The sequence below is a fragment of the Eretmochelys imbricata genome, chromosome 8 (genome assembly GCF_965152235.1).
Source record: "Eretmochelys imbricata isolate rEreImb1 chromosome 8, rEreImb1.hap1, whole genome shotgun sequence".
Taxonomy (NCBI): Eukaryota; Metazoa; Chordata; order Testudines; family Cheloniidae; genus Eretmochelys; species Eretmochelys imbricata.
In genome coordinates, this window is record NC_135579.1 from 45579722 (window position 1) to 45605538 (window position 25817).

At 39.6% G+C, this 25817-nt stretch overlaps 1 protein-coding gene across 1 annotated transcript in view; it reads right to left on the reverse strand.

The window, feature by feature from the left end:
- The window catches only part of SUCO (SUN domain containing ossification factor), an 83911-nt gene that overhangs the window by 15269 nt on the left and 42825 nt on the right, over positions 1-25817 (reverse strand). Inside the window, exons 7-18 of the mRNA XM_077824154.1 lie at positions 24911-25031; positions 23182-23306; positions 22635-22702; positions 18136-18243; positions 16224-16329; positions 13284-13304; positions 12993-13048; positions 11032-11123; positions 9273-9338; positions 6117-6191; positions 2837-2939; positions 325-1515 (exon numbers count right to left, since the gene is read on the reverse strand). Of these exons, the coding sequence (XP_077680280.1) occupies positions 325-1515; positions 2837-2939; positions 6117-6191; positions 9273-9338; positions 11032-11123; positions 12993-13048; positions 13284-13304; positions 16224-16329; positions 18136-18243; positions 22635-22702; positions 23182-23306; positions 24911-25031 (2132 nt within the window). The remainder of the gene's footprint in view (positions 1-324; positions 1516-2836; positions 2940-6116; positions 6192-9272; positions 9339-11031; positions 11124-12992; positions 13049-13283; positions 13305-16223; positions 16330-18135; positions 18244-22634; positions 22703-23181; positions 23307-24910; positions 25032-25817) is intronic.

Genomic DNA, 25817 nt, shown 5'->3' on the forward strand with positions numbered 1-25817 from the left:
GAAGGCTTGCAGAAGGATTAGCGCACATCCCAAGGCAATACATAAACTCCTTAAAAATGGAGCACTGTGTATTCTGCAGTAGAATATAAAATTCAGTGGCAACCTGAAATACATAGGGAAAGATTCAGATACAGAAATCTAAACTTTTGGCAGCTTCTACTAATGGTCAGTTATTTCTCAATTGTCTGAAAAAAAGCTTTACACTGCTGATCGGTTACGCAAATACACGTTGCCTACAGATTTTTCTAATCATTGGCTGTGTCATGTTAAACACATTTTAAGACATGATAAAGGTAGATTTTCATAATTTATTAGGAGTCTTACCTTTGACTAAGTTCTTCTAGATAGCGGCTGCTGAGAGACATGTTTACTTCCAGGGCTTTAATACGATTATTAAGTCTCATAAACACAGACTCCTTTTGATTAGATCCATGAACAAGATTTCCATTAGTATAACCTAGATCTGTGGAATTCTGCAATTCAGCATAGAAGTCTGTAGCCATTCTCTGCTGTCCACCAGAAACGGGAATAGCTAGAAAAGCTTCTTCAGCTGTTTGCTCATCATATTTTATTTCTGTTGATGCAGAAGATTCTACAACAGGAGACAATACTTGCTTCTGCATTTCTGAAGCACTCACTTTTGCTTCCCCAACATCATTGCCTACTGTAGCTATTGTGTATTCAGGCTGTGGTACAGTCTCTGTAGGTTTTGAGAGGATTTGGACAGAATCGGTCTCTCTTGTGCTGATCTCCTTGAATTCACTGACAACGTTTGTTTCAGAGACCACAGACTGTTTCTCAAAACCAGAGCTCTCAGCTTTCTTTTCTGTTTCAGTATGTATCTCAACAGCATCCTCTTGGGGAATTATCTGGGAAGTTAACTGTGCTGCCTCACGTTTTGTAGGCTCCAAGGAGACCTCCATTGTAGATAATGGCTTAATTTCAGAAGTAACTTCTAAAGGGAGAGATTGAGAGACAGTCTGAGGATGACTGGGTTCCAATTCAATAGAATCTATAGTATGGTTAGTGATATACTCATGGAGTACACTGCTTAAGTCACTTGCAACAGTAGATCCAGGTGCTCTCCCTGTAATTTCACTGTCTAGTTTCTCAGGCAGAGGTTCATCTATTGAAACATGTAAAGATTCTGTTGGAACTGGCTGTGAATGCTGAATGGTAACAGAGTAATCCCCTTGCTTGCTCTCAGAAGTTTTGCTACGTTGCCGATGAACAGCTTCTGCAGCTGAACACCACTTATATAGATATTCTGAAAAGCTAGAAATACAACAAACCGTCACCAGCTCATAGCAATAGATTTCTGTCTCAGATTCAAACCATGTTGATGTTTCTTCCTCTTGTTCATCACTAGGCAGCAGGGTCACTGTTGATTGACTTGCTTCCTCTTCATACTCTTGAACTAGCTGAACAATGGGGCTCTCCTTCGTTAATTCCAGGACTAATTGTTCCTTGACTAGTTGTTCCTTATCTATTTGTGGTATCTCTGTAGTTACAAGCCTACAAACAGAAGTTAAAATAAACACAGCATATACCTTTGTAGGATATGGTGGTAGTTGTAAAAAATGAATGCATGAAAGTGATGCTCAGGAAAGACTAATATCAGTTAATAAATGTCAGAAATAATGTAAGCAGGAGCCATTCCAATTAAGTAAATCACTCATTTATCTCAGCAATACATCTCAATCCTACTTGGTTTAATATCCCTGACTATCCCAGACATAGGTTTCTCTTGAACAAAAATTGACAACTGTGCTTTGTGGCTTTGTACTATGGACAAATGTCAATTTGGAGATCGCTAAATTTATTTTCATGTATTAGGATACATATTTTCTAGGTTGGTTCCTCAAACCCAGAGACCTATAGAACAGAGTATCAATTACACAGAACCTATAGAACCTAGTCTTCCCTTTTAGAGCCAGTTCTACATGGGACTGAGTAGCGGTACCCTGCAACAATAAAGGCAGAGCAGAAATCAGATCCCAAGAAACTTGACTAAGGCCTGTGAAGAAAGAGGAGGAGAAGAATTCCAGGCTTGGTTCCAAAGCAGAACTCAATTCCAGATTGTTGTAATTAATGGAGAAAGAATAAGTTGCCTGTGGTCTGATTAGTAGTGTCAATATGCCAAGGAAGTGTTAAATTCCTTAACATTCAAAACCAAAAACCCTCAACAATGGCCTTCCTAGCCTCCAAAATAGACAAGTTTATTTGCAACAATAGCCAACACGATACAGATTTATGAAGTGCAATTCACTTGTGACAAGTTAAGATATGAACCCAGGGCCCAGAAAAAAAGAAAATGAATTAGTCCAATGTGTTGCCTACTCTCTCTGGGTTGAATTTTTAGAAATTTTATATTGCCTAAGAATATTGTCCATTGTGTGATTAGATTGTTTTACAAAGCCTGTGTATGGTTTTGTTCAACTGATTCAGTGGTCACAAAAACCAGTTTGACCCAGAACCTTTGACTTCCTGTTTTAAAAAGGTACAATACAATGATTTCATTGAGTCAAGCAAGAAGTAATTTAGCTTTTCCTGGAAAAATCACTTTACACATAGTTTCATGCAGTGAAGACCATCGCAATACACAGTAACTACATTCTGAAAACTATCAACAAATATGAGAGACCTGAACCTCAAGTATGTTAAAGTCAAGCCCAAAGTCAACCTGTATAGACAAGGTGTCAACCAATGCAAGTGTGTCTACATTTGGGTTTTCTAGTATAAACGAGGGCTGAGGTCTAGCAGTCTGATGCAGAAGATTTCTAGTGATGGCCACGCTCTACCTCATTAGCACTAAATTTAACACACAATCACTTACTCTGGTGAAGGAAGAAGGGTTGGTTCCGGCAGTTTTGGTGCATCTGTCGAAGTGGCAGCAGCAGCAGCAGCAACTGTGGTATTTTCAGACATACTGTTATTTCCTATTGAAGTATATGGAACCACAAATCAAATTAGTATAAGAAGCTTCCTGAGAGCTGCATGAATACCACAGAAGTCAACAGGAAGGAAGCATAAAAATGGGTGAGAAAACAGGAAACGTTAATACAGCATGCTAAAAAATCTGAATTCTCATTAACCAGGCATATTTATTTTCCCTATAAACATTTATTTGGTAGCATTAAGAAACAAACTACACTAAACAAACAAGATACAGAATCTCAATGTTTACATTTAGATGAATTGGACACCTATTGGTGTTGTTTTGCATATGAAAGATGTGCTGAAGTATTTCTATGGAGAAGGAGGGGAGAAGAAAGATAGTATTTTAGTCTCTATAACTAAGGTTGTGTAAAGCTACAGGCTAAAGACCGCATCAGGCAGAGTTTGACATGGAAAGAACAAACTGGTATGCATAACCCCAGGCTATTTAATCCATCAAGAATAGTTACAGAAATCACAGTAGTATCTTTTCCCTAATCAGGAGGGTGAGTTTATGGTGGCAGCACTATGGGGAAAGATATCACAGAAAAGGAGAGAAAACACAGTTAGCCTTCTGTAACTGTTGTTCAAAATGTGTTGCACATGTTGATTCCACTCTTGGTGTGAGCACACGCTGTAGAGTCTCATTGGAAAATTTTCCCTCAGCAGTACCCACATGGTAAACTGGTAATGAGAGTGCTTCATTATGAATCAGATATTTTCTGGGATCTCAATAAATTGCCACATGAGAGTAGACATCTTAAGTCAAGGGCAGCATAGCAGGATCCAGGGAGGGAATAACGGAAGCCAGAGTGGCCATATAAAGCTTTAGCTTTGAGATATCTGTTGAGTTAGGGTGCAGGTCTAATATTAGACCTCCCTTGGCTTTCAGGATTAGAAAAACAGGAATAGAACCCCTTCCCCGTGAGACACCACAGCGCCTCCTCTGTGGCTCCCACCCAAAGGGGACAACCTACTGGAGGAGGAAACCCTTGAGAGAGTGCTCCCTGAAGAGAGAGGGGGAGGGAGGGGTAGAAATAAATTGCACAGAACTTAAGACCCATTGGTCTGAAGTAGACCAGGATCAAGCACTAAGAAGTTGTAAACTAGTATGGCGTCCTTGAGCCACCCATCAAAATGCCTGTTTAGCAACCCCTGGGTGTCTAGGTGGAGCAAGCATTGATGTAGAAGCCAAAAAACATAGCCACCTGTGTCTATAACCTCTACTTTTCACTCTTTGCATGTCCTGATGAGCAGCAGCAGAGTAACGGTGGGTCTGCTGCTGGAGAAAGTTTCCTGGGTGGGACAGGAGCACACAACCCCAAAGACTTTAAAGTAATTCCAGAATCTTTCCACTCATGGAGCTTAAAGTCTGTCTGCTCTAAAAAAGTGAGGACCCTTCAAAGGGCAGGTCTTGAATTGTTTGTTGGACCTCATGTGAAAACCCCCAGGGACTGCAGGCAAGAGCTCCTGTGCATGGAAACTACAAAAAAAACAACAACCTTAGCAGCCAAGTCTGTAACATCTAGTCCAGCCTGCAGCAAACTTCTCAGCATGGATTTCCCCTCATCAACTAAAGAGAACATCTAGCATCCTCCAGGAACATGTCCTTAATCTTTAAACAAGAAGTCTCAAAATGTTAAAATCATAATGTTCCAAAAGAGATTGTTGGTTGGCAATCCTGAGTTGCAAAACTCACAGAAGCCCACAGCTCCTTGTGAACTGCCTCTGCCTTGCCTGGTACTAGGCCTAATACCAGACTGAGGACCAGGCATCTCCTTGCAAGTAGACTCCCCATGCCTCTCCAAGTACACAGAGAAGGAACAACTTGTGTAAGACCTAGAAACTGGGGGGAATCCCCCCAGTTTCCAGAAGGACCACTGAGCTGGTAGTGGGCCTCAGTGACTCCCTGGCCAGATGCTCAATCCCATTCCACCCAGAGGATCTCAAAGGCAACCCAGGGGAGTAACACCTAGGTGGGGAATACAGTGACTGGTTCCAAGGTTAGGAAAAGAAGAAGCCAGTCTCTCATTCAGAGGACAGCGAATCACCCTCTGCTAACCAAGAGGGGTGATGCTCACGATGGTGTCAAAGACCAGTGCTGAGTTGGCAAAGAATGTACAGAAGTCAACACTGCAGGCTTCCCCTTCGACCGTACTGATGGGTAGGAAGTCTGAGGCACAGGAGGTTGTTGCAGTACCAAGTAATGCACCAATGATATTGGCACCCCTCCATTTGCCAGTACCAGGAGCGCCGTCTCCTGCACTGCCGTGGATACTGGTATCAATAGGCTCAGCAGATCTCTCACTGCCACAACCACCTCTGGTTTAATCAGTACCAAGGTTGTCTTAGGTCATTGTGGTACTGCAGAAGTAGAAGGGGCCCTTTGGGTCCTGGACTTGATGGTACCTGCCTTGGCACCAGAGTCAATGGTGCCAGTTTCAGCTGTACCAGAGCAGAGGAGTGCTTAGGTTTCAGCTGTACTCTACTCCCTATACTTAGGGGATTTGGTGCTGATGACCTTCCTCTCTCAGTGGTCTGTCTAGTGGTCTTATGCCTCTTTTTAGGTACTGGGGAGGGTGAGCAGTGCTGGGTCTTGGGCACAGTAAGAAGTGCATGACACCGAAGCACTCAGTGCCGATTCAGGACAGCTAAGCTCCAGCACAAAAGATACAGGGTTTGAAGCTGGGTGACAGGCATCCCTCAGTACTGAGAAATGGAAACCCCAAAACTGGGAACTGAAGGTAACTAATCATATCCACACTATGAAGTATGATCAACTATAAATCTAGAAACTATTTACTGTTCAGTGAATTTACACTGAACACACAGAGCATTTGCTAAGGCAAGCCAAGCAATTCTAACAACCACCACAGGCAGTAAGAAGGAAGTGAGGGGTCTCCGAGATATGCTGGTATAAAGGGCCCAGCTGTGATGGCAGAGGGTGCTCAAGGCGCCTTGACTGATACCACTGAGGGAAGAGTTTCTGATGACTGTGCATGGGGCACACGCATTCCAAGTGATTGCACATGTGCCTTCCACTCTTTAACTACTCTGCACTCAGATCACCCAGGTCCTTAGGAGAAATGAAGGTGGGAAACAAGGAATCTACAACACGTTTAAAATCCTGTATCTTTTAATAAATTAACAAATTATGCATCTAAGGAAACAACATTTACCTTCAGCTTCAGAAATCTCTTCAGTTTTTGCTCCAAGCATATTAGCAGCAATATTCACCATATTTAGAATGGCATCTGAACAAAAAACACGACTTATCAGAGAGGACATGATGAGAAATCCTCACAGAAATTTGTACTATTATCTACCCATTCATTTGCACAAACTAACTTTGGATCCATCAATTTTTTTTTCCTCCAGTCCAAACAAGTCATCTATTCCCTCCTACTTCCTCCTTATGGGTCTCCTCATCTAAAAAAAGGTTGGGTTTTCTGCCTGACATAATTTCAAACACAGGTTTCCAGGTTATTTTGCAAAATTATGCCAAATCTTTACATGTGGGGCTCTCAGCTAAAAGGTTTGTGCTGGCTTCCAAACATACTTAAAATAGGAAGTTGTAAATGTACATGTTTTATTTCAAGAATATGTTGGCAGAAAAGGCAATTAAAATTTTTCCGAAACAACATGCTGCTAACATATTTCCTGCACATGGTGGTGGCAATAAAGGTCTTACTACAATTGAAGCAAAATGTTCCTCTTCCATCTGAACCGAGAAATATTGTTCTTCACTTTTTCCATGAAAGCAACTATCAAAGCTGGTGGAAGGTTATAGATCTTTTTGTATTTCTTGATTCAATACAGGTCTACAATGGATAAGAGATCTACTGTAGACTGCAGAAAAGTTCAGAGAAGCAGGATTCCAGGTGAGAATTTTTGCTATATTAGTATTGAATTGGTTTTCTACTCTTGAATCTTGTATTTCTAGCACAAGACAGGTGGAAATCCCTCTAGCACTCAAAAAAAATTCAGTCTTCTGAGTCAACAGTAGATTAAGCTCAACTGTCAATGCCTCAATGTCCTCTAGAACATTTTCAGCTCCTCGATGGGACAGAAGGAAAAAGAGTTCCCTGAGGTGAAACCATAAATTAATGGCCCAAGTAGTCTAGAACAATAAATAAAATAAATAAATAAAACTATTTCTTTTTTACTCTGATTGCCTACCCATCCTATCAAGTGATATCTTTACAGAACCAGAATTACTGAAAAGTGTTTGGGTTTTGGTAACATTGATTAGACTAGTACTTCTGCAGTCTAAAAAGCTCAAGAGAGCTACACTCCTGAACACCATGAATTTTATCTGTTCCTCTAGGTTTTTATTCCATGCTTATCACTGTAGTTTCTGAATGCCTTATAAGAGATCATAACCAACATAGGTCAGGTCTGAAATCTGAACCAGATTCCTTGCTGCAGATAAGACACAGGAAAGAGAGACAACTAAAGCTGCTCTGTGAATCTTTCAGATGATGAGAAGAGAAGGAGTGAGGGCACAAGAGCTACCTGCACTGGTCAATATGGCAAGAAAAACTGCAAGACAGCTCTTAAGATCATCCAAATCCCTAATCAGATTTCTGAGGTTTCCCTCCTTACCCTTCATATAACTTAGGGGTTCTAAGATATCTAATATCTTACATAGATATTAGCCTCACTACTTGAGATTAGAGATGGCATTGTACTAGATTGACTAAATGGAGGCTGCTTTTGTCCCTCTTACATTTGCCCAAGCACAGCCTCACAAAGGTTTTCGAAAAAGGAATGCAGATTATCCTAGAGTACTGGTCAAATGGCTCTCTCAACAACAGACTACTAGCCAAGGCAATGTAAGAGTTAATGAATGCTTAATGGCTATATAGTCACTGGTTTCTAAACAAACTTTGGCATACTAAAGACACTATAAAAACATAGTGTCAAGTATCGGGGGGTGGGGGGGAGGGGGTAGTAGTGTTAGTCTGTATCCACAAAAACAACAAGGAGTCCGGTTGCATCTGAAGAAGTGGGTTTTTTACCCACGGAAGCTTATGCCCAAATAAATCTGTTAGTCTTTAAGGTGCCACCGCACTCGTCATTTTTATAAAAACATATTTGACATCCATTAAAGAAAGTCACTGCACTTCTCACACCACCAAAGTTGTGGTCATATTAAGTTACATACACTTGTATTTGCATATATAGCGTCATATTTTAAAGTACTTTATCAACACTATTCTGGGTATGGGTAGCTCAAGACTAACGACTGGTAAAAGGATAAATGGGGCATCGTCAGGGAAACTAACACGCTGCTTTTTTGAGTTGAAAGCCCAACATATCTGGCACTTTACCATTTATTAATAGACTGCTGTTTGTTTGAGAATTTATTCCTTCCCACTAAGACATTGTGCAACATTCCTGGCCATGACCTTTTCATACTTAAGCCACAGCTATACTCTAGTTTGCTTTCAGTTTTTCCATTTCAAACTTGTACAGTGTGGGATTAAAAAAAATGCTTGCCTATGCAGATACAAGACTACTAACCTGTTTGAGCACTATGCAGAAGTAATATTCATTGTGTATGCAAAACCTAGATCACTAGCATTGATAAACAGGAACAAGCTCAATGAGGCAACAATTATTCTAGACGGGCTGGATGACTGGTGCTATCTTAAATAATGCAGTTGAAGTCGAGGACTCCCATTAAAACTGAAGTAGTGCCATGACTAGTCACCTTAGTTCACTAAAACTCACTTATTTTCAGAAGGTTAGGTACAGTCACCAAGATTAAATGAAGTTGGTTAAAGAGGAAGAATGTGAGAAGTGCCTGAACCATCAGCTCCCTCAAAAGCAGACTGGTTTAAGAACGGATAAAGAAGCTATGCTATGCACAAAGATTTTGGCTCAGAGATGTACAGTGCTTCTCTATCCTTTCCCTTTAGCCAGGTGCTCAATAATCAAGGTTCTACTGCACTGTTAAACAAAACAGTAAATACTTTAAAAAACAAACAGTCACATTTAACTTTTCACTTATTTAGGTTAACATGCTTATTGCTCTGATGCTAAGAGAAAAGGACCAAGTAAAATTTTCAAAAATGCTTTAAGTATTTTAGGAGTTTTAAGTCTTATTTAAAAAAGAGACTTAGGCACTTTGTCTCAGTCTGCTCCTAAGGCATTTAGGAGTTTGAAAATTTTGCCCTAAATCTGAATTATTACAAAAGCATGATTTTTCCCATTATTCAATGAAATAAATGTGTCACAATAAAGTGGAATCTCACTTTCACGTAAAATAAACCATTTTATTACTGGACAGCATTATGAAAGTGTTCTGAGAAACATGGAATTATACTCACTAGTAGCAGAACCAAGGAGATTTTTTGAAGATTTTTCTTCCCCTGTATTGTAATCCAATGGATAATCTGTTTAAAATGGAAGAAAATATTGTTGCAATAATAGAAAGTTACAAGCCTTATGAACAGTGAAAATACACCTCAAGGTCCAGTGTTGGAGTTATATGCAAAGAGTCTCACAAAGTAAAAATAAATTACAGTATCTAGGACAAACTAAAATTGAAAATCAGGGTTAAAAGTACATTGATACTGTCAATGAGCCCACTGGAGTATCAGGTTGTAGGCACTGAAGCCAGAGGAGTCTAGAACCTCAGATCTCTCTCCCCCGTAACCCAGGGAATAAAGGCACAGCAAACCACAAATTTGGTTAAAAAATTGGGTTTCAACAAGACACGGGAAGCACAAAACATGGCTCATCCCTTTCAAGGCTGACTACAAGGCAAGAGAAACACCTCTTGAGGTCTTTGCAAGCCTCAGGGCCTGAGAGTCCTGGTAAGGGACGGTGGACTCTGGGGACAAGGGAGCAAGCTATTTATAGTACATTAGTGATTTATAATAAATCTTCATCTAGGATTCTAGGCTAAGGAAATGCTTATGCCTGAAGACATGACAGGATGAGGTCCATTATCTCTCTGCAGCGACCAAGAAGGAACTGAGACAGTTGAGGGATGAAGCCCCTTTATATAAACTACAGACAGTACTTTTTAAGGCAGTTCTGCAGGTTCAGAAGGAAGCTCTTGCAGGTAACTCCTACGAAATAAGGTGACTAGATTTTCAAAGTGAAAAATTTAAACATTTCTGATGAGGGAGGGGGATGAAAAAGCCGGAGCTACTCCCTGCATGTTTTGGAATCTGGGATGTAGGAAGAGAAAGCATGCCCACACTTTTCTATCTTCCTCAGCCCAGCAAAACCTCTTCTACACTTCTCTTCCCTTTAAGAATGAAAATGGGATGCTTCAGCACAAGGCTGAGTGAAAAGTCCATGTTTACTCCAAATACATTCTTTTTATTTTGTCCAATTTCCTTCACTGTATGTGCAAGGCCAGCTTTGTGTCTTCCTTCCCTCACCGTTCTATCTTTCTCATTTACGTTCCTGTGTCTCCCCTCCTTTCAAAACTAAACTCACTTTTGTTCCCCTCTGTCCTGCAAGAAGCCAGGGCTTGCATCTGAAGCAGAGGTAATCAGAAATATGGTTGCCAGCTCAGGGTGGGTCAGTAACCACCTGAAGACAGAGCATGTCTGTCACCATGTGAATCTGTGTGTGGATGAAGGATGGCTTGAGGATTCACAAAGGGAGAAGCATGCTCACAACATCCAACGTGACAGGTCTGGGGAGGATGGCTGAGGTGTATATATGGTCAGCCAGCCTACTGTAGTTCTCACCAACTCAGACAGTAGTGCCCCCAAGTGAACAATTTTCAGAGGTTTATAACAAAGAACAGTAGGTTGTATAAGGCCTAATGGGATGTTCTAACAGCCCTTGAAAACAGGCACATTACTCAGATTCATAGACTAAGGCCAGAAGGGACCATCATATCACAAGCCACAGTACCTCACCCACCCACCCCTGTAATAAGCTTATAACCTCTAGCACATTCCTAATTTTCCGGCAGATTTTATCACTGTAAGGATGAAGATAACTAAAATAATCCTTAACTTCAGAATAAAACATTCAGCACAGAGAGGAAAAATACTAGCTAATCACCAAGTACAGAAAGTATGTTTGATGACTAACAAGCAGCAGTTAGTTCTGTTTGCTTACCATAGTCTTCATCAAACAGCTCTTGTCGTTCTGATTGGTATTGGGAGTCAGCAATTTCTTCATATTCTTCAACCATACTAGTGCCAAACACCCTATAAACATTTAATTAAAACTGAGTGCAAAGATCTAATTGCTGTACTTTCTGCCATAAATATGTATTAACTAAGCAATGCTTGTCCTTTGTTAGCCAGTCAGCAAACTGACACCTTCCATAAGCTGACCAGACTCCCTTCCTTTGAAACAAACGCACTTCCAAAAAATAATTTGTTAGCACTCTGCAAGTGTTGCATTTAGAACCTGCTGCTAACTCCTCCAAAACATTTCCAAAAAATTTTTCCAAAAAACTTTTCCACATCTACACAACTGGAACTTTCATTCAGACCCTTATCCTCAGTCTTGATTACTGCATCCTCCTCCTCTGGCCTCCCTGATGCACACAGTACCATCCTCTTCCCCACTTCCATTCAAAATGCAGATTCTAAGACCACATTCTTGGCTCAACAGTGACCATGTCATTTGATCTTTGAATCCCTCCACTGGCTCCCTGTTTTCCTACACCACCTTCTAGCTTCTTGTCCTCATGTTCAAGGCTAGCTCAAAGGCCATGGGGTACGGTTCTGGCTTACAGTGCCAGAGGTCCCAGGTTCAAAGCTTGGGAAAATGAAAATCCTAAGGACGAGGAGACTTTAAGGGGGTGTAAGGGGCTGTTGCTTGTACCTCTGAATTACATAGGGTGAGATTCACAAAGAAAAATTCATTGGGCAAGAGAGAACCTGAAAACATGTGACTGACTCTATAGACTGGTGGTTAGAACACTCACCTGGGAAGTGGAAGACCCAAAATCCAGTCCCCCTGATGAAATTACTTTTTAAAATTATTTATCCATAGTGGAACAGCTTCAACAGGAGATATTGAGGGAGCCCCATATCAGAATAACCTACAGCCCCGCAATTATGGCATGCACCTGAGAGGTGGCAGATCCCAGTTCAAATCCCTTCTTCCCCTTAGACACAGGGGGGACTTGAACCAGGGATCACTCACATCCCAAATGAGTACCGTAACCAGTGGGCTAAAAGTTTGAAGGGATCCTCCTCCTCCTTGCCCCTTCAAGTATTTTGTGTAAGCTCACCTACATGGCCCGAGCTGGTAGGCAAGGGCTGAGCATGCTTAACAGATTGGGCTCTGCAGGTGAATAAGTGGAGGAACCCCTATCTTTCCCCGGTCCATGCGTTGTTCTAGGGTTTAGACGTCTGGACGCCTACTGTAGGACTGCAGAGCAAATGATCAGAGGCATAAACATAGGCTTCTAGGGAAACTTAATACACAAATTTAGGCCCCAAGTAATTGCAGGTGTCTACAAGGTTCAGGGGCAGCTGAATCAGGGTTTTGCAAATCCTAGTGGGGCCTGACTCTGGGATTTAGGTACCCAAGGTGGCCATTAGGCATTTAAGTCCTTTTATGAATCTAGCCCCTAATACTGGCCACTATCAAAGACAGTATGATACTGGACTAGATGGAGCTCAGGAACTGCCAGACTGATCAGACCTATGTTTCCTAAGGCCTTTCATAGTCCTTCCCCTCCTTGCTTATCCACTCACTTGTTTTATTGTATTGCACTCCCCATGCTTTGCTCTGACCATTATGCCAGCCTTGAATGCCTTTGTCCACTTCTACAAACATCTCTGCTTTCTATCATGCTGCTACTTAATATGGAACACTTGAATTAGTCCATAAGGCTACCTTTTTTAAATAAAAAAGCTTTCAGTGACTTGGCAGCATCAAGCTATGCAGCAGCTTGTAACTTGATCTTATAAGCAAACAATACACTGATGAATTGCAAAAGGAATAAAGCTACTAAAAGCTCAAACTTGTGTTTTCCAGTTGGCACTAGAAAACATTACTGCAGTGTTGCAAAAGTAACTAAAGAAAACTCTCAGCTTAAATGTTTCATTCTATATTACCTTATAAGGCTTAGAGGACAAAAGTGTTCTGATCCAAAATGTGATACCAACTCCACCTGAAGAATAAGAAGTATTCAAAATGGAAGACCAGCAAAGAAACATCAAGTTAAACCTCCATTCAACATATCCATACCGTTTTCAATCTGCAAGTTAGGTTTATGTAAGTGATGTGCAGATTGCTCATTACAGAAAGGTTCTTGGAAAGCTTTATTCTTGCCATGCATTAACATGCCAAGCCACAGATTATACCCAAGCCTTATGCATTCAACATTCAGAAAGGAGGTTGCTAACCTTTATGTACTTGATGAACATCTGAAGCAAGAGAAAGGAAAAGAAAAAAAAAAAGATATCAGTACAAAGGCCATGCCACAGGCAACTAGAATTTTTTTTTAAATAAGTACCATAAAATGCACAAAGAAATAAGACGTGAAGGATAAAGCTGCAAAACTACATAGTTTGCTTTAAGTAAACCTAGATTTACTTTAGCCCTCAATTTGCAGACAGAAAGAAATAACATGCACAGAAATCTTTGTTTCTATTAATCGAAAGATATAGTCAGACTCTACATTTTCTGTTATAGAATGATAAAAAAATTTGATATGCCAGACACAGAATACTGAAATGAATTAATCTTAATAAATATGATTATTATTAAGTTGGGGATGGGGGGAGCATTAAACAGCCTACTGAAAGATGAGAACTTTTAGAAGAAACATTTAGTATGAACTTCATACATACTGTAACTGTTCTAATTTCAATATAACATGTTCTGTTTTACAGAAATATTTCTAGGGGAAGATAGGTGATAGAGCAGCTGAAGAACCAACAGGAAAGTTTTAGCCACTACTATTTTTATAACATGCTAGCAAACTATATTCGATATTATAAAAGCCAATACACTCCAAGAACAATTAGCACTTTTAAGATTTCATGGTTTTTGGACCATAATATTTAAGGCAGATTATATATACAAGAGATTTTAAAAATTCTATAGCATCTAGCACACTTTTGGTACTTTACTAACAGATAAAGTCACAGTTCTGGCTATACTGATTAGGCTATTAATTCAGCCAGCAGGCAGAGCAAATAGAAGTCTTTATCTTGTCATTTTACAGACTCATGCAGGATTTTTTGGGGTGTAATTATGCAATTAAGAGTTGAAGAGTAAAAGATCTGGATAGTTATTAGCATAGATTACAAGTTAAATCACTCCCACATCATTAGGAAAATAGATTGCTTAATTTTATGGCACAAGACAATTTTTACAGAAATTCAGCAATTTCAAGTGTTTACGTTTCCTTGGACAATGCCAAAGTTTAATTTCTGTAAAAAATTAACCAGTATAGTGATAGAATTTAAAGAAGGGTATAAAGTAAATTACCATGATAACATTAAAAAAAAGATATACTACAACTTGAACCAACTATAATCTAAACACAGGTTCAAAGGAGAGAGAAAATGCTCAACAAAAGCTAGTATGCTGCAAATTATTTTTTTTAAGTGGGGGAGATTAGCAAATCAAAATCCGCACTGTTTCCATTCAAATTGTGTTACTCCAGAAACCACTGCAGTGCAAGTATATTTGAATTGCAGTTAGGGAATGAAAATGAAATGAAATGAAATGAAATGAGAATGAAAATAGAAAGCTGGCCTATCTCAGATTTAAGGTTTACTTATGGCACTGTTACATGCTCACTTTTATTAGTGAAAACAAACATTAAGCATGCCAATGCATCAAATAATGTGGTTTTGGATGCTCAGACGAGATGTTAACTAGAGAAAGAAATTGTTCTCTAAATAAACAAATAAATAAATAAATAAATAATAAACTCAAAACGCAAGTATTTGGAAGCAAAAGTATCCTTTTCAGAACAAAAGCAAGTTGCAATTGTACCAATGCATTCTCTTCATTAACTATGAGAGGATTTCTAAATAGGCTAGATTTCACACGTTTTCCTGAAATCTTAAATAAAGTATTCTCAATGCAAAAACAAGCCTTTGTGAATTTATCAATTATTAAATTGTGGCTCCAGCAGCAAGCCTAACTAATTCAGAGGAATTAGCATATGTGGCAGTTACAGCTCAAGAACTCCACTATGAATACTATACTAGATATCAAACCTGATGTTCTAAAATTTTCAGATTTTAATGCATCATTATTTTTGTTTGAAGTTGTGTAGCAATATAGAGTAAAAAATACTGAGGAAGTGTATAACTGCTAGAGAGTAGGTTACACTGTAGAGATACAGAATAAACTACCGCAGGTAATATGAACCTGTGGAAGTGTGCACCACATGTGTATTGGTATATATTGTACACCTCTACCCCGATATAACGCGACCCGATATAACACGGGTTCGCATATAATGCGGTAAAGCAGGCCTCTTCCCCCACCCCACCCCGGGTCTGGGAGGCAGGAGCTGGGGGGGGGGACTTTTGGGGGCCCTGCAGGCCCAGAGTGGCCTGGGTGATTAGCGGGGGGCTGGGAGCCGCCCGCTCCGCTTCCCCAGCCCCAGCCCTGTCACTCAGGGGAGGGGAGGGAGAAGGGATTCCCTCCCCCGCACTCACTGGTGGCGGCGGAAGCAGAGACGCTCGACCCCAGCCCACTCCACTCCACCAGCTCCCAGCCCCAGTGCTCCACTTCCTGCCGCCGGCGAGTGCAGCGGGCGTCCTTTCCCCAACCTCCTTGCACTCACTGGCGGTGGGAAGCGGAGCACCATGCATTTTACCGACACTCACTGTGCTCCACTTCCCACCGCAGCTGGTGAGCGCCTGTCAGTAGGCAGGGTGTCTCTGGAGGGGGCACTCAGGGGACAAGGAGCAGGGGGGCCAAAGCAAGTTCGATATAATGCGGTAATATTTTTTGGCTCCCACGGACCACTTTTTATCGGGGTAGAGGTGTACTTATAAAGAAAAAGGTTCTGAAAATGTTTTGCTTCATTAATCCTAAAAAGCAAAGTAAAACACTGGCAGCCAAAACCAAAGTTACAAAATCAGCTGCAGTTGAGAAAATTAATGCTAAAGTTATCAGCCTCTCCTTAATAACCTCTTGTATTTGAATTAATCATGGTATGTCAGTAAACAAAAATTCAGACTGCTAACTGAGCAAGAACTTTTTAACCGACTCTCAAGTAACATTATATTGGTGACTCATGCGAAAGTCATTCTTCAAAATTCTTTATTACATTGAAAGTGAGAATGGTTGCATTCAGTGCACATTAAAAATATTACCTTAACGTATTTCGCATACATCTGTTCATCCAAAGGAAAGCTTTGGACAATTCTCTCATCTCTTGCATGAAAAGTACCTAATTTAATCCATTTATTAGTTGGGTACCTGGAAAATATCAAAAATGTTGACTTCTTTAAAAAGAAGTAGAGAATCATCAAGACTTTTTTTGCATAATTTTAATATTCTTTGAATAATTAAGGTTAATTAATTTTTTTTTAAATTGATATTTCATTTTTAATATTTTTCATAATTCTTTTTTCATAACTTCAATATTCCCTGTTTAGCCATTCTAAGAAACTCTAAAGCAAATATTTTTACTGAAATCAATCCTGCTTCCATAATGCCTATACAATTATTAAAGGATTATGCACAAGGCCTGTGTTGCTGGGCACTGATTTTGAAATCCAAACAAAATATATTGAAGTATTTGCTTTGAAAAGGAAAAATGGTCTGGATGTTGCAAAGTAAAGAAGTTTGTCAGTCCCAAGTTCAACAGAACATCAGTATTGTTCTTTTAACAAAAGAGACCCTAAACCATTAGATAAAACACTGCTGTTAAAGTATCATACTCAGTGATAATAGAATTAGTCCTAGTTCAGTTACTAAATTACTGAGATTCCAGGCATTTCAAAATGCCTACAGTCTAGAGCAAAGTTTTTTTCATGCTCAGGGATGATTTTAGCTAAGGACTTGCTAACTTAAGAACAAGTTAACTGAATATAAAGTTTACAAACATGTTAATACCTAGTTTAGTATTGCAATAAGGTGTGTGCGTCTGCTTCTTACTACAGACTGCTTTAGATGAATATATAGCTATAAGTGTTGCCCACGTTTAAGTAGCTGGAGGTTAGGGGACAGAGAACATGACAGCTACAAAGTTTGGAATTTTGAAATATGACCAGGCACCCATAGTTTCTGAGCCATCAAAGCTCAAGAGAAGATAATGTCCTTCACAAGTTACTGAGGAGGAGTGATCAGTAGATCCCCTATGCCAGGGTTCTGAACCTTTTTCTTTCTGAGTGCCCCCCCCGAACATGCTATAAAAACTCCACGGCCCACCTATGCCGCAATAACTGGTTTTCTGCATATAGAAGCCAGGGTGGCGTTAGGAGGTAGAAAGTGGGGCAACTGCCTGGGGCCCCAATGAAACTACGCTGCTCAGGCTTCAGCTTCAACGCCAGGTGGCAGGGCTCAGGAACCTGGGCTTCAGCCCCATGCAATGGGACTTCGGCTTTCACACACACACACACACACACACACACACACACACACACACAGTTTAAAACAGTGATTTTAGTACAAAAACAATGTGATAGAAATGTATGATTAACAACTTCCAGAGGGTGGGAAAGGGCAATAACGCCTAATGGTGTCATTTCTTCCGTTTTGAAAATGGTAAGTAAGAAAATAAAAGGATTTAAAAAGCAAAAAAAAAGGGGGGGGGGTGGGAATATGGGATCTACTAGAGTTAATATTTTACTTTAATGATAACATTGGTTGGGAGTTCAAGATGTGGGCAACTGGTTTTGTACCACTGGAAGGTAAAGATGTGGGATCTCTTAAAAGATGTTACTTGCTTTCCACAATTTAGAATGACAAAGATTGATCTAGAAAGTACAACAGGATATCAAGGTAACAGTGTAGATTAAGTTATTTTGCTTTTTTTGGGGAAAGCTAAATAGCTGATCTACCTATTTTGAAAAACACCTGTTACACACACATGCAGAGTAACTCTTCCATATTATTTCACACCATTTACATTAAGCAAAGGAATGAGCCACACAGTAGTATTTTGGTATTCAAATTCTATTAGTTATGAGATCATTGCAATTGTTGAGTATTATTCCTGCTTTATGTTGAGCTTCCTGAACGCAAGTGATCACAAATTCAAATTCTTATTATATGACATACCTGTCGCTAATGGACACTAGGAAGTCTTTAGGAGTAGATGAAAATAATTCATGATTTGCAATGTCAAGCTGCTTTACTTGAATTGGTTCACAGAGCTCAATAACAAACCTTTAAGACAAAAAAGGGATATTGGAAATAAGTGACCCCCAGCAAACACACCATTTCATTACACAATTCAAAACAGTTAGTGCTTTCATTCACAATGGAAATGTGCCACAAGATAGCTTTACAACAATACAGAGGCACCACTCACTGCTACCTTTAGAAAATCTGTCAAAAAAACTGTTCCTCTGATGTGTGGGTGGGTTGCAGATTATTCTGCTCTTAAATTCTATATACAGGGAATGGAATAAAATGTTAGCTCAAAACATCCATTTTCTCAAGGTAAAATAATGCAACTCTTGTTTCTTTCAAATTAAGCTCGACTCGGAAAAGTGACATCTTATCCCACAGATCTGCCCCCTTTGAGTATTCAGGGCCATATCCATTTATTTCAGTAAGTACCTACTACTGTTTATTCCTGATAATATTCCAAAGCCAATACAACTCCAGAAGAGCAAACTAGATTCTATTCTGGCTTGCTCTTTATTAACGGAAATTATTAATTATTAAACCCCCACTGTAGAAGGAGCTAGATCAACAGAAGAATTCTTCCATTGACCTAGCTCCCAACTCTTGGAGAGATGGATTACCTGCACAGATGGACCAATGCTTTCTGTCCGTGTAGACACTGCACAGGTGCCACGTTGTAGCTGTGCCGCTGTAGTGCACACACACCTTAAGTATGCAGAGGGTGTTTTTGGACAGTTTGTGGATTTGGTAGTTTGGAAAATGTATTGCTTTAAGGACTTGTGCCCACCACATGTACAAATTTGAGAACTGAACTATTAAAACAAAAATTCACACCATTTATTAAATAAAAAGAAAAAAGGTAGTGAGTTAAACTGTGAGGAAGATGGAGGGAATTGAAGAGGGAACCTGCATAAAGTTGTCTGTAGTTTATAGTCTCACATTGCCATAGCAGTTCCTATCACCTTCTGAAGATCCAAATTTCTAAAGATCACAAAGGAAAACAGAGCAGCACTCCCAATCATTGCATTTCCATGTAATGCACACAGGAAATTAAAAAAGTTTTATATTAACTTCTCCAGTTGTTCATGCAGCCCAGAGTACGTAGTGTATAAAGTTGAGACAGCATGCAGGAAATGGTAGAACCTGCACTTACTCCACAATACAGCTTTCTACCAGGTCTACACTACAATCTTACATCGGTATAACTACACCACTGAGGAGTGTGAAAAACCCACACCCATGAGATATAGTTATACTGACCTAATCCACAGTGTAGACAGCACTGTCAAGGGGAGAGCTCTTCCCATAGCTACTGCATCTCATGGAAGTACATTAACTATGCCGACGAGAAAAGCTCTCCCGCTGTCATAGTAGTGTCTTCACTAAAGCACGACAGTGGTGCAGTTGTGCCACCGCAATGCTGTGTATGTAGACAAGCCCTATGACGATAAGGACAACCAAGGGAATTATAAATCATTTCGCTTAACTTCAGTACCTGGAAAGGTAATGGAGCAAATGATCAGTTTGTAAACACCTAGACGATAAGGTGACAAACAGTAAACCTGGATTTATTGAGAACAAATTATGTCAAACCAATCTAATATCCTTCTTTGACAGGGTAACAAGCCTTGCAGTTAGGGGGCAAGCAGTAGATTGATATCTTGACATTAGTAAGGCTTTTTATACGGTCTCACATGACCTTCTCATAAGCAAACTGGGGAAATATAGCCTAGATGAACCTATTATAAGGTTGGGTGCACAACTGGCTGGAAAACCATACTCGGAGTAATTATCAAGGGTTCACAGTTAAACTGGAAGGGCATACTGAATGGGATCCTGCAGGGATCGGTCCTCTGTCCTATTCTATTCAGTATCTTCATAAATGGTTTGGACAATGGCATAGAGAACACATTTAAAAAGTTTACAGATGATACCAAGCTGGGAGGGATTGCAAGCGCCTTAGAATTCAAAATGATCTTGACAGACCGGAGAAACGGTCTGAAATAAACAGGATGAAATTCAATAAGGACAAATGCAAAGCACTACCCTTGGAAGGAATATGCCATTTGTGCAATTGATTATGACTGCCTAGGAAGTACCGCAGAAAATGATCTGGGAATTACAGTGGATCACAAACTAAATATGAGTCAACAACGTAATACTGTGGAAAAAAGCCAACATCATTCTGGGATGTATTAGCAGTTTTGTAAGCAAGATACGATAAATAATTCTTCCACTCTATTCAGCACTGAAAAGGCCTCAATTGGAGTACTGTTTCCAATTCGAGACATCACATTTCAGGAAACGTGGACAAACTGCAGAACATCTTGAGGAGAAGAAGAAAAATGATTAAAGGTCTAGAAAATATGACCTACACAGAAACAGTGAAAAAACTGGGTTTGTTTAGCCTGGAGACGAGAAGACTGAAGAGGGACACGATAACAGTCTTCAAGCATGTAAAAGATGGTTATAAAGAGGAGGGTGATCAATTGTTCTCCTGATCCACTGAGGATAGGACAAGAAGTAATGGATTGCAGTAATTAAACTGCATCCAGGTTAGACATTAGGAAGCTTCCCATCTGTAAGGGTAGTTAAGCACGAGAACAAAATTACTTATGGAGATTGTGGAATCTCCCCCACTGGAGGTTTTTAAGAATAGGTTAGATAAAAACCTGTCAGGGATGGGACTAGATAATACTTAGTCCTGCTTCTGTGCAGGATACTGGACTAGATGACCTACTGAGAGCCCTTCCAGTTCTATATTCCTATGATTCTAACCAGATACCTGAATATTTTTATATATGCTATCTGTTTAGAAGAGAAGCAGGCTTGTGCAGACTGCTAATTGTTACTTAGAAATAATAGTCCGAAACAAGAGCACTGCCACCAACTGAAGATGCATAAGAAAATTTCAAAGCATAAAGGATTAGCAAAAAAGAGCCCACATCAACTGTCAAGTGACAAGCCCAGTGTAAATAATGTAAATTCTTCAGATGACATTTATTATGAATATTCAACTTTCAAGTTCACTACTAAGGACTCTGTTAATTAGTCACTCCCAGGCCTCATTCCAGGTTAAACATTTCCCTTTATTCGTTTCTTCAGTGCGCCTCATCTTAACTAGCCTGTATTTGAAAAGGACTTAATATGCTAACTGATTTAATCAGAGAAGATACAGTACAACAATGAAGAGAAACAGCTGTCCTAGTCTCTCTCCAGGATTCGAATAAATTTGTTTCCATGGTGCTCCCAGCCCAGGAGAGTTAGAGCCCTGGGTTACTGTCTAAACTCAGAGTTTCAGCACAGTAACTCACTGTGCTACAATATCAATCAGTTTATTGAAAAAATTATAATCCTGAGATACATTTAATACTGTACAAGTCACAATTTGAATTAAAAGCAGACTTTCAATTTTTATGCAACTGGAACAGATTCACAGCATATATTCAATAGCATACTGATAAATGCCATATGCGCCAACATCTGATATACCTAGGGTAATCCATCCTACATACAGACCAAACTAAAAATCACCACAAACCTGGAAAAAAAAAAAAATACGATTCAAATCAGTGTTTTAAACTCCTTCAAAAGCAACTATACAGTTGTGGAAGATTCACTTAGGTCTTTACAAAAGCCAAGTTGATGCACAGGTTTTTCTCTTCCCTAAGATCATAGATTTCACAGAAAAAGCTAAATAATAGTGTGTCATGAAAAACATCAGCTCTGTTAAAAACCATGGTACTCAAATGTTCTGCTGGTTCATGTGTGGAGAAGATTCAGAATTATGGAAAAGATTGGGCAATCAATCTTGAGCTAAGTGGCACCAGCTCTTGGACTCGGAAGCTGAGCTTGCTGATTACAAAAGAACTGATCATGAAGAGGGCTCCTGTGACAATGGTGGGCATGGTGTAAGAAGTGTTAGACTGAAGCAGGGGAGAAAGGAAAAGAATATAGGAACTTTAGAAGAGAGATCTGACTCCCAAAAAACCCCACAGTACTGTTTTCTTTGAGGTGGGAAGGGCTAGAACTGCCTTCTGTGTTTTCTTTTCCCTTCTCCCTATGCTGCTCTCCTTGGTTTAGTCTGCAGAGCAACCTCCTTGTTTCAGATGCCATGGGAGCAACTAAGCTACAGAGACCAAGCACAAAACTCAAAACTTAGGTGAACCCGTCCCTCTATCACCATATCTCAACACCACAGAGAAAGTAGTACTACCACCAAATTGGGTTTTCTCTGCAGTGGAGGAAATTAATGAAGGTCCACCTTCTTCTAAACTCTTGAGTATTTTCCCTCTCTACCCCACTCTGAACAGTTTAGTGTCACTTAAGGCAGGCAGATTCTGATCTCAAGTAAATGGACCAGTTTGCACATATTCCCAGCAGGATGGCAAACCAAAAAACCCTATGCACAGTGCTACATAACTTACCAGATTTTAGTACTGCATGGATTTAGCATATAGAGGTCCATGTTTTCTATCAGAATTGCTGATGTACTCTAAATGGATAATAAAATTCTTAAGTTATGACAGGTAATAAAGAATTAAAATAAAGCAACATTTCCTTTAACATAAATGGCCTTTCAACCCATACTTCTGCATTTAGAGTGCACATATAATTCTAAGAGTCAAATACCAAGTTATGGAACTGGTTGAACAGGACAGCATGCAGAAGATAACACATCTCAGATTACATATACCCCCAGAGGATTAGTCCTTATTAAATAAGCTGGCAAGATTTTACAGCACACAACATAACTAGCTTCCATATAGATTCCTATGCTAGGTAGAGGTTTTCACAGAATTCCAGTATTTCAAAAGCCAAAAAAAAAAAAACCCACTGAAAAACGGTTAGAAACACTGACTTGGAAAACCAATGTTTTGTTTTAAGGTAAGTGTGGCTAGAACACAGTACAAGATCATATTTAAAATATGCACACATATACATTCATAACTCCAAATTAGTCAATAAAATTACCTTTGCTTCTGGATTAGCTGCCAGTATTTTGGCACCACACTCTACCGAGGCATAGTTATTTCTGTTTTTCTGAACTTTTTTTGTGGCATGTTGTCCTCCATTAGAGGATGGGTGCATTGATTGACCTGCACACAACATACATTTTATTGTTAACAAGGTAACAAAAGACCTGTATGGGCTTAATCTTTTCAGATCTGAAGAAAGTATTGTTATTCAACATTTGAGTAACAAAGCTGCAAGCTTCAACATAAGTGTACAAATTAATTCACTGTATGTGATAAAACTGTGTAAAAATAATGCTCTTTCCATAGAGCTGCTTTTAAGGTTCCTCTTTCATTTTTTATGTAGAACTTAATAGTTAACTTAAATAATTTATCTTGTTCCCATGTTAGCACTTCAATTTGCCAATGCGGGGAAGCTTTCATCTATATGAAACAAGAATTTGGGCATGATTTTTAAAGTGTTAAATTGTTGACAAACTCCCAAAAGGGAAATTAATTGCCAAAGTGCAAGAGGCATTCAATTTGTTCTCTCTTCTCTATCAGAAGAGAGCACAATATTTCAAATAGATTTCAGTGACTGGTGCTCTGTAAATAAAACACAATGTAATACGTACCTTGTGTTCTTGACCAGTCAACAGCTGTACAAATGTCTGATGTGACGCATGTATGACAAGGCTTAGGCAACAGTGATTACCATTACTCAGAATTCCCTGACTTTTGTGGAATAAGGCCACAAATTTTTTCTTTATGTAATTTGTAGTAAAGTTTTAAATATTATAAAAACCAAGAAAGAAACAGTAGATATCGGAATGAAGATAATGGCCCACACATCAAAACTTTTTGGACATTTACAGACACAGCTATGTAATGGTGGGATAGACATGTTTTAGTAGCATTCATTCAGAAACTTCCTTGTACTCACAGGTGACAAAGGAAAAGAAAGGTATGCAGGGCATCCTAAATCAGTGTTGATAAAACTTTGCCATCATGTATTCTCTATATGCCATCTCTTTTACCAAAGTTCAATAATACAGACACTTGAGTTTTTAAAAATGTCACTAAGACTATTTTTTTGTAGACCTCCACCTAATGTCAAGTGTCTTAATTATTGAGTGAGAACAGCACAAATCTTAGGGAAACCCATAAAAGCCTTTAAATATTAATTTGTTTAGATTTACTATATATGCCATGACTTTAAAATAGTTATTGTAGGACATTTCTGGGCTCGAAATAAGCACCAGATTCCATGGGAAGATGGGGAAATGTTCCCTTTCCCAGCTCTATAGGACTGCAGGATTACTATCTTTAAAGTCTGATATTTCTATGTTCAGTTAAGGAGATACTTGAGCAGGACTAGCTGCTTCAGCATCAGGGTTTCTTCTGCAAAATGGAAGTCTGCCTAACAGTTTGCAATGAAATAGCTGCACACAAGTCCCAGTTGCTTTAATTAACGTTGAAATTCTTGCAATTTTGATGTTTATGAAATACTGCCAAATGCCAATGCCTTGCCATATTCTACAGGGATAATATTTTGACAGACAACTACAAAAGGAAGTCAGTTGCATTTCTGTATTATGTATTTTTAGTACAGAAGTGGACTTTTGGGCTGTATCCTAATGCATTTACTTGTACTATTTAAATTTTAGACAAAGTTAATAGAAGAGGAAACACTAGAATACGGAAGTGGCTCATATTTAGACCAAAGGAATTAACCATAGAGAAATTACTTTTTTCTTTTTCTACTTCCATAACCTTCTTCTTCCACTCGTCAAATGTTGGGATGTCTCCTGGGTCCTTTGGGGTTATTACTGATGTAGGGTCAATTTCTCCTGCTTTTTTATAGTCTTTCTGCAAAACAACATGATCAAGCAATATACAGGATTCAGGTTTTTAGACAGCAACATTAAATCAAGAAAATACAAAGAACTGCAGTGCTTTTTAAAAACCAAACAAATTCCAAATCAAAATAATATTAAATGGACGAGGTGGAGGAGTTAATATCTTTTATTGGACCAAATTCTGTTGATATGAGAGAAGCTTCTGAGCTTACAAAGGGTTTCTCTGCAGGTTTGGGAAGAGGAGCTCTTTAAGAGCATAAAAATGGCCATATTTACTCCTGAGGGCATTCTGCGCCAAAAAATTAAAATTGTATTTTTAAAATTAAAGTTTTAAAATTAAAAGTATTTTAAAATTCTGCAAATCTTGTCAAATAAATGCGGAGGCTCCAGCAAGGCATTGGGGAGCACAAGCCACTAGCTGCAGAGGTGGGAGATCACTGTGTAGCTCCCGCCCTGGGACACGGACTCAGTGGTGAGGCTGTAACCAACCCTGACATAGCGTAAGGACAGGGCCTGCCCCAGAAATACCCTAGGGCCCTGCCCCTCCATGCCAGGTGCACCAGGTGTGGGCAGACAGGCTCAACAAGGCAGGAGCCAAGTGTGGAGGGGCTTAGTGTGGGGGGCTCCAGGTGGGGGTTGAGGGGGGGTCTGTGTGGGGCAATCTGGGTGCGAGCTGCTCAGTGGGGGGATCTGGGTGCGGAGGGATCTGGATACCCAGAGGCTTCTTGGGAGGTAATGGGGGCAGCAGTAATGGGACTCTGCAGGGGGATCCAGGTGAAGGTGGTTGGGGATCAGT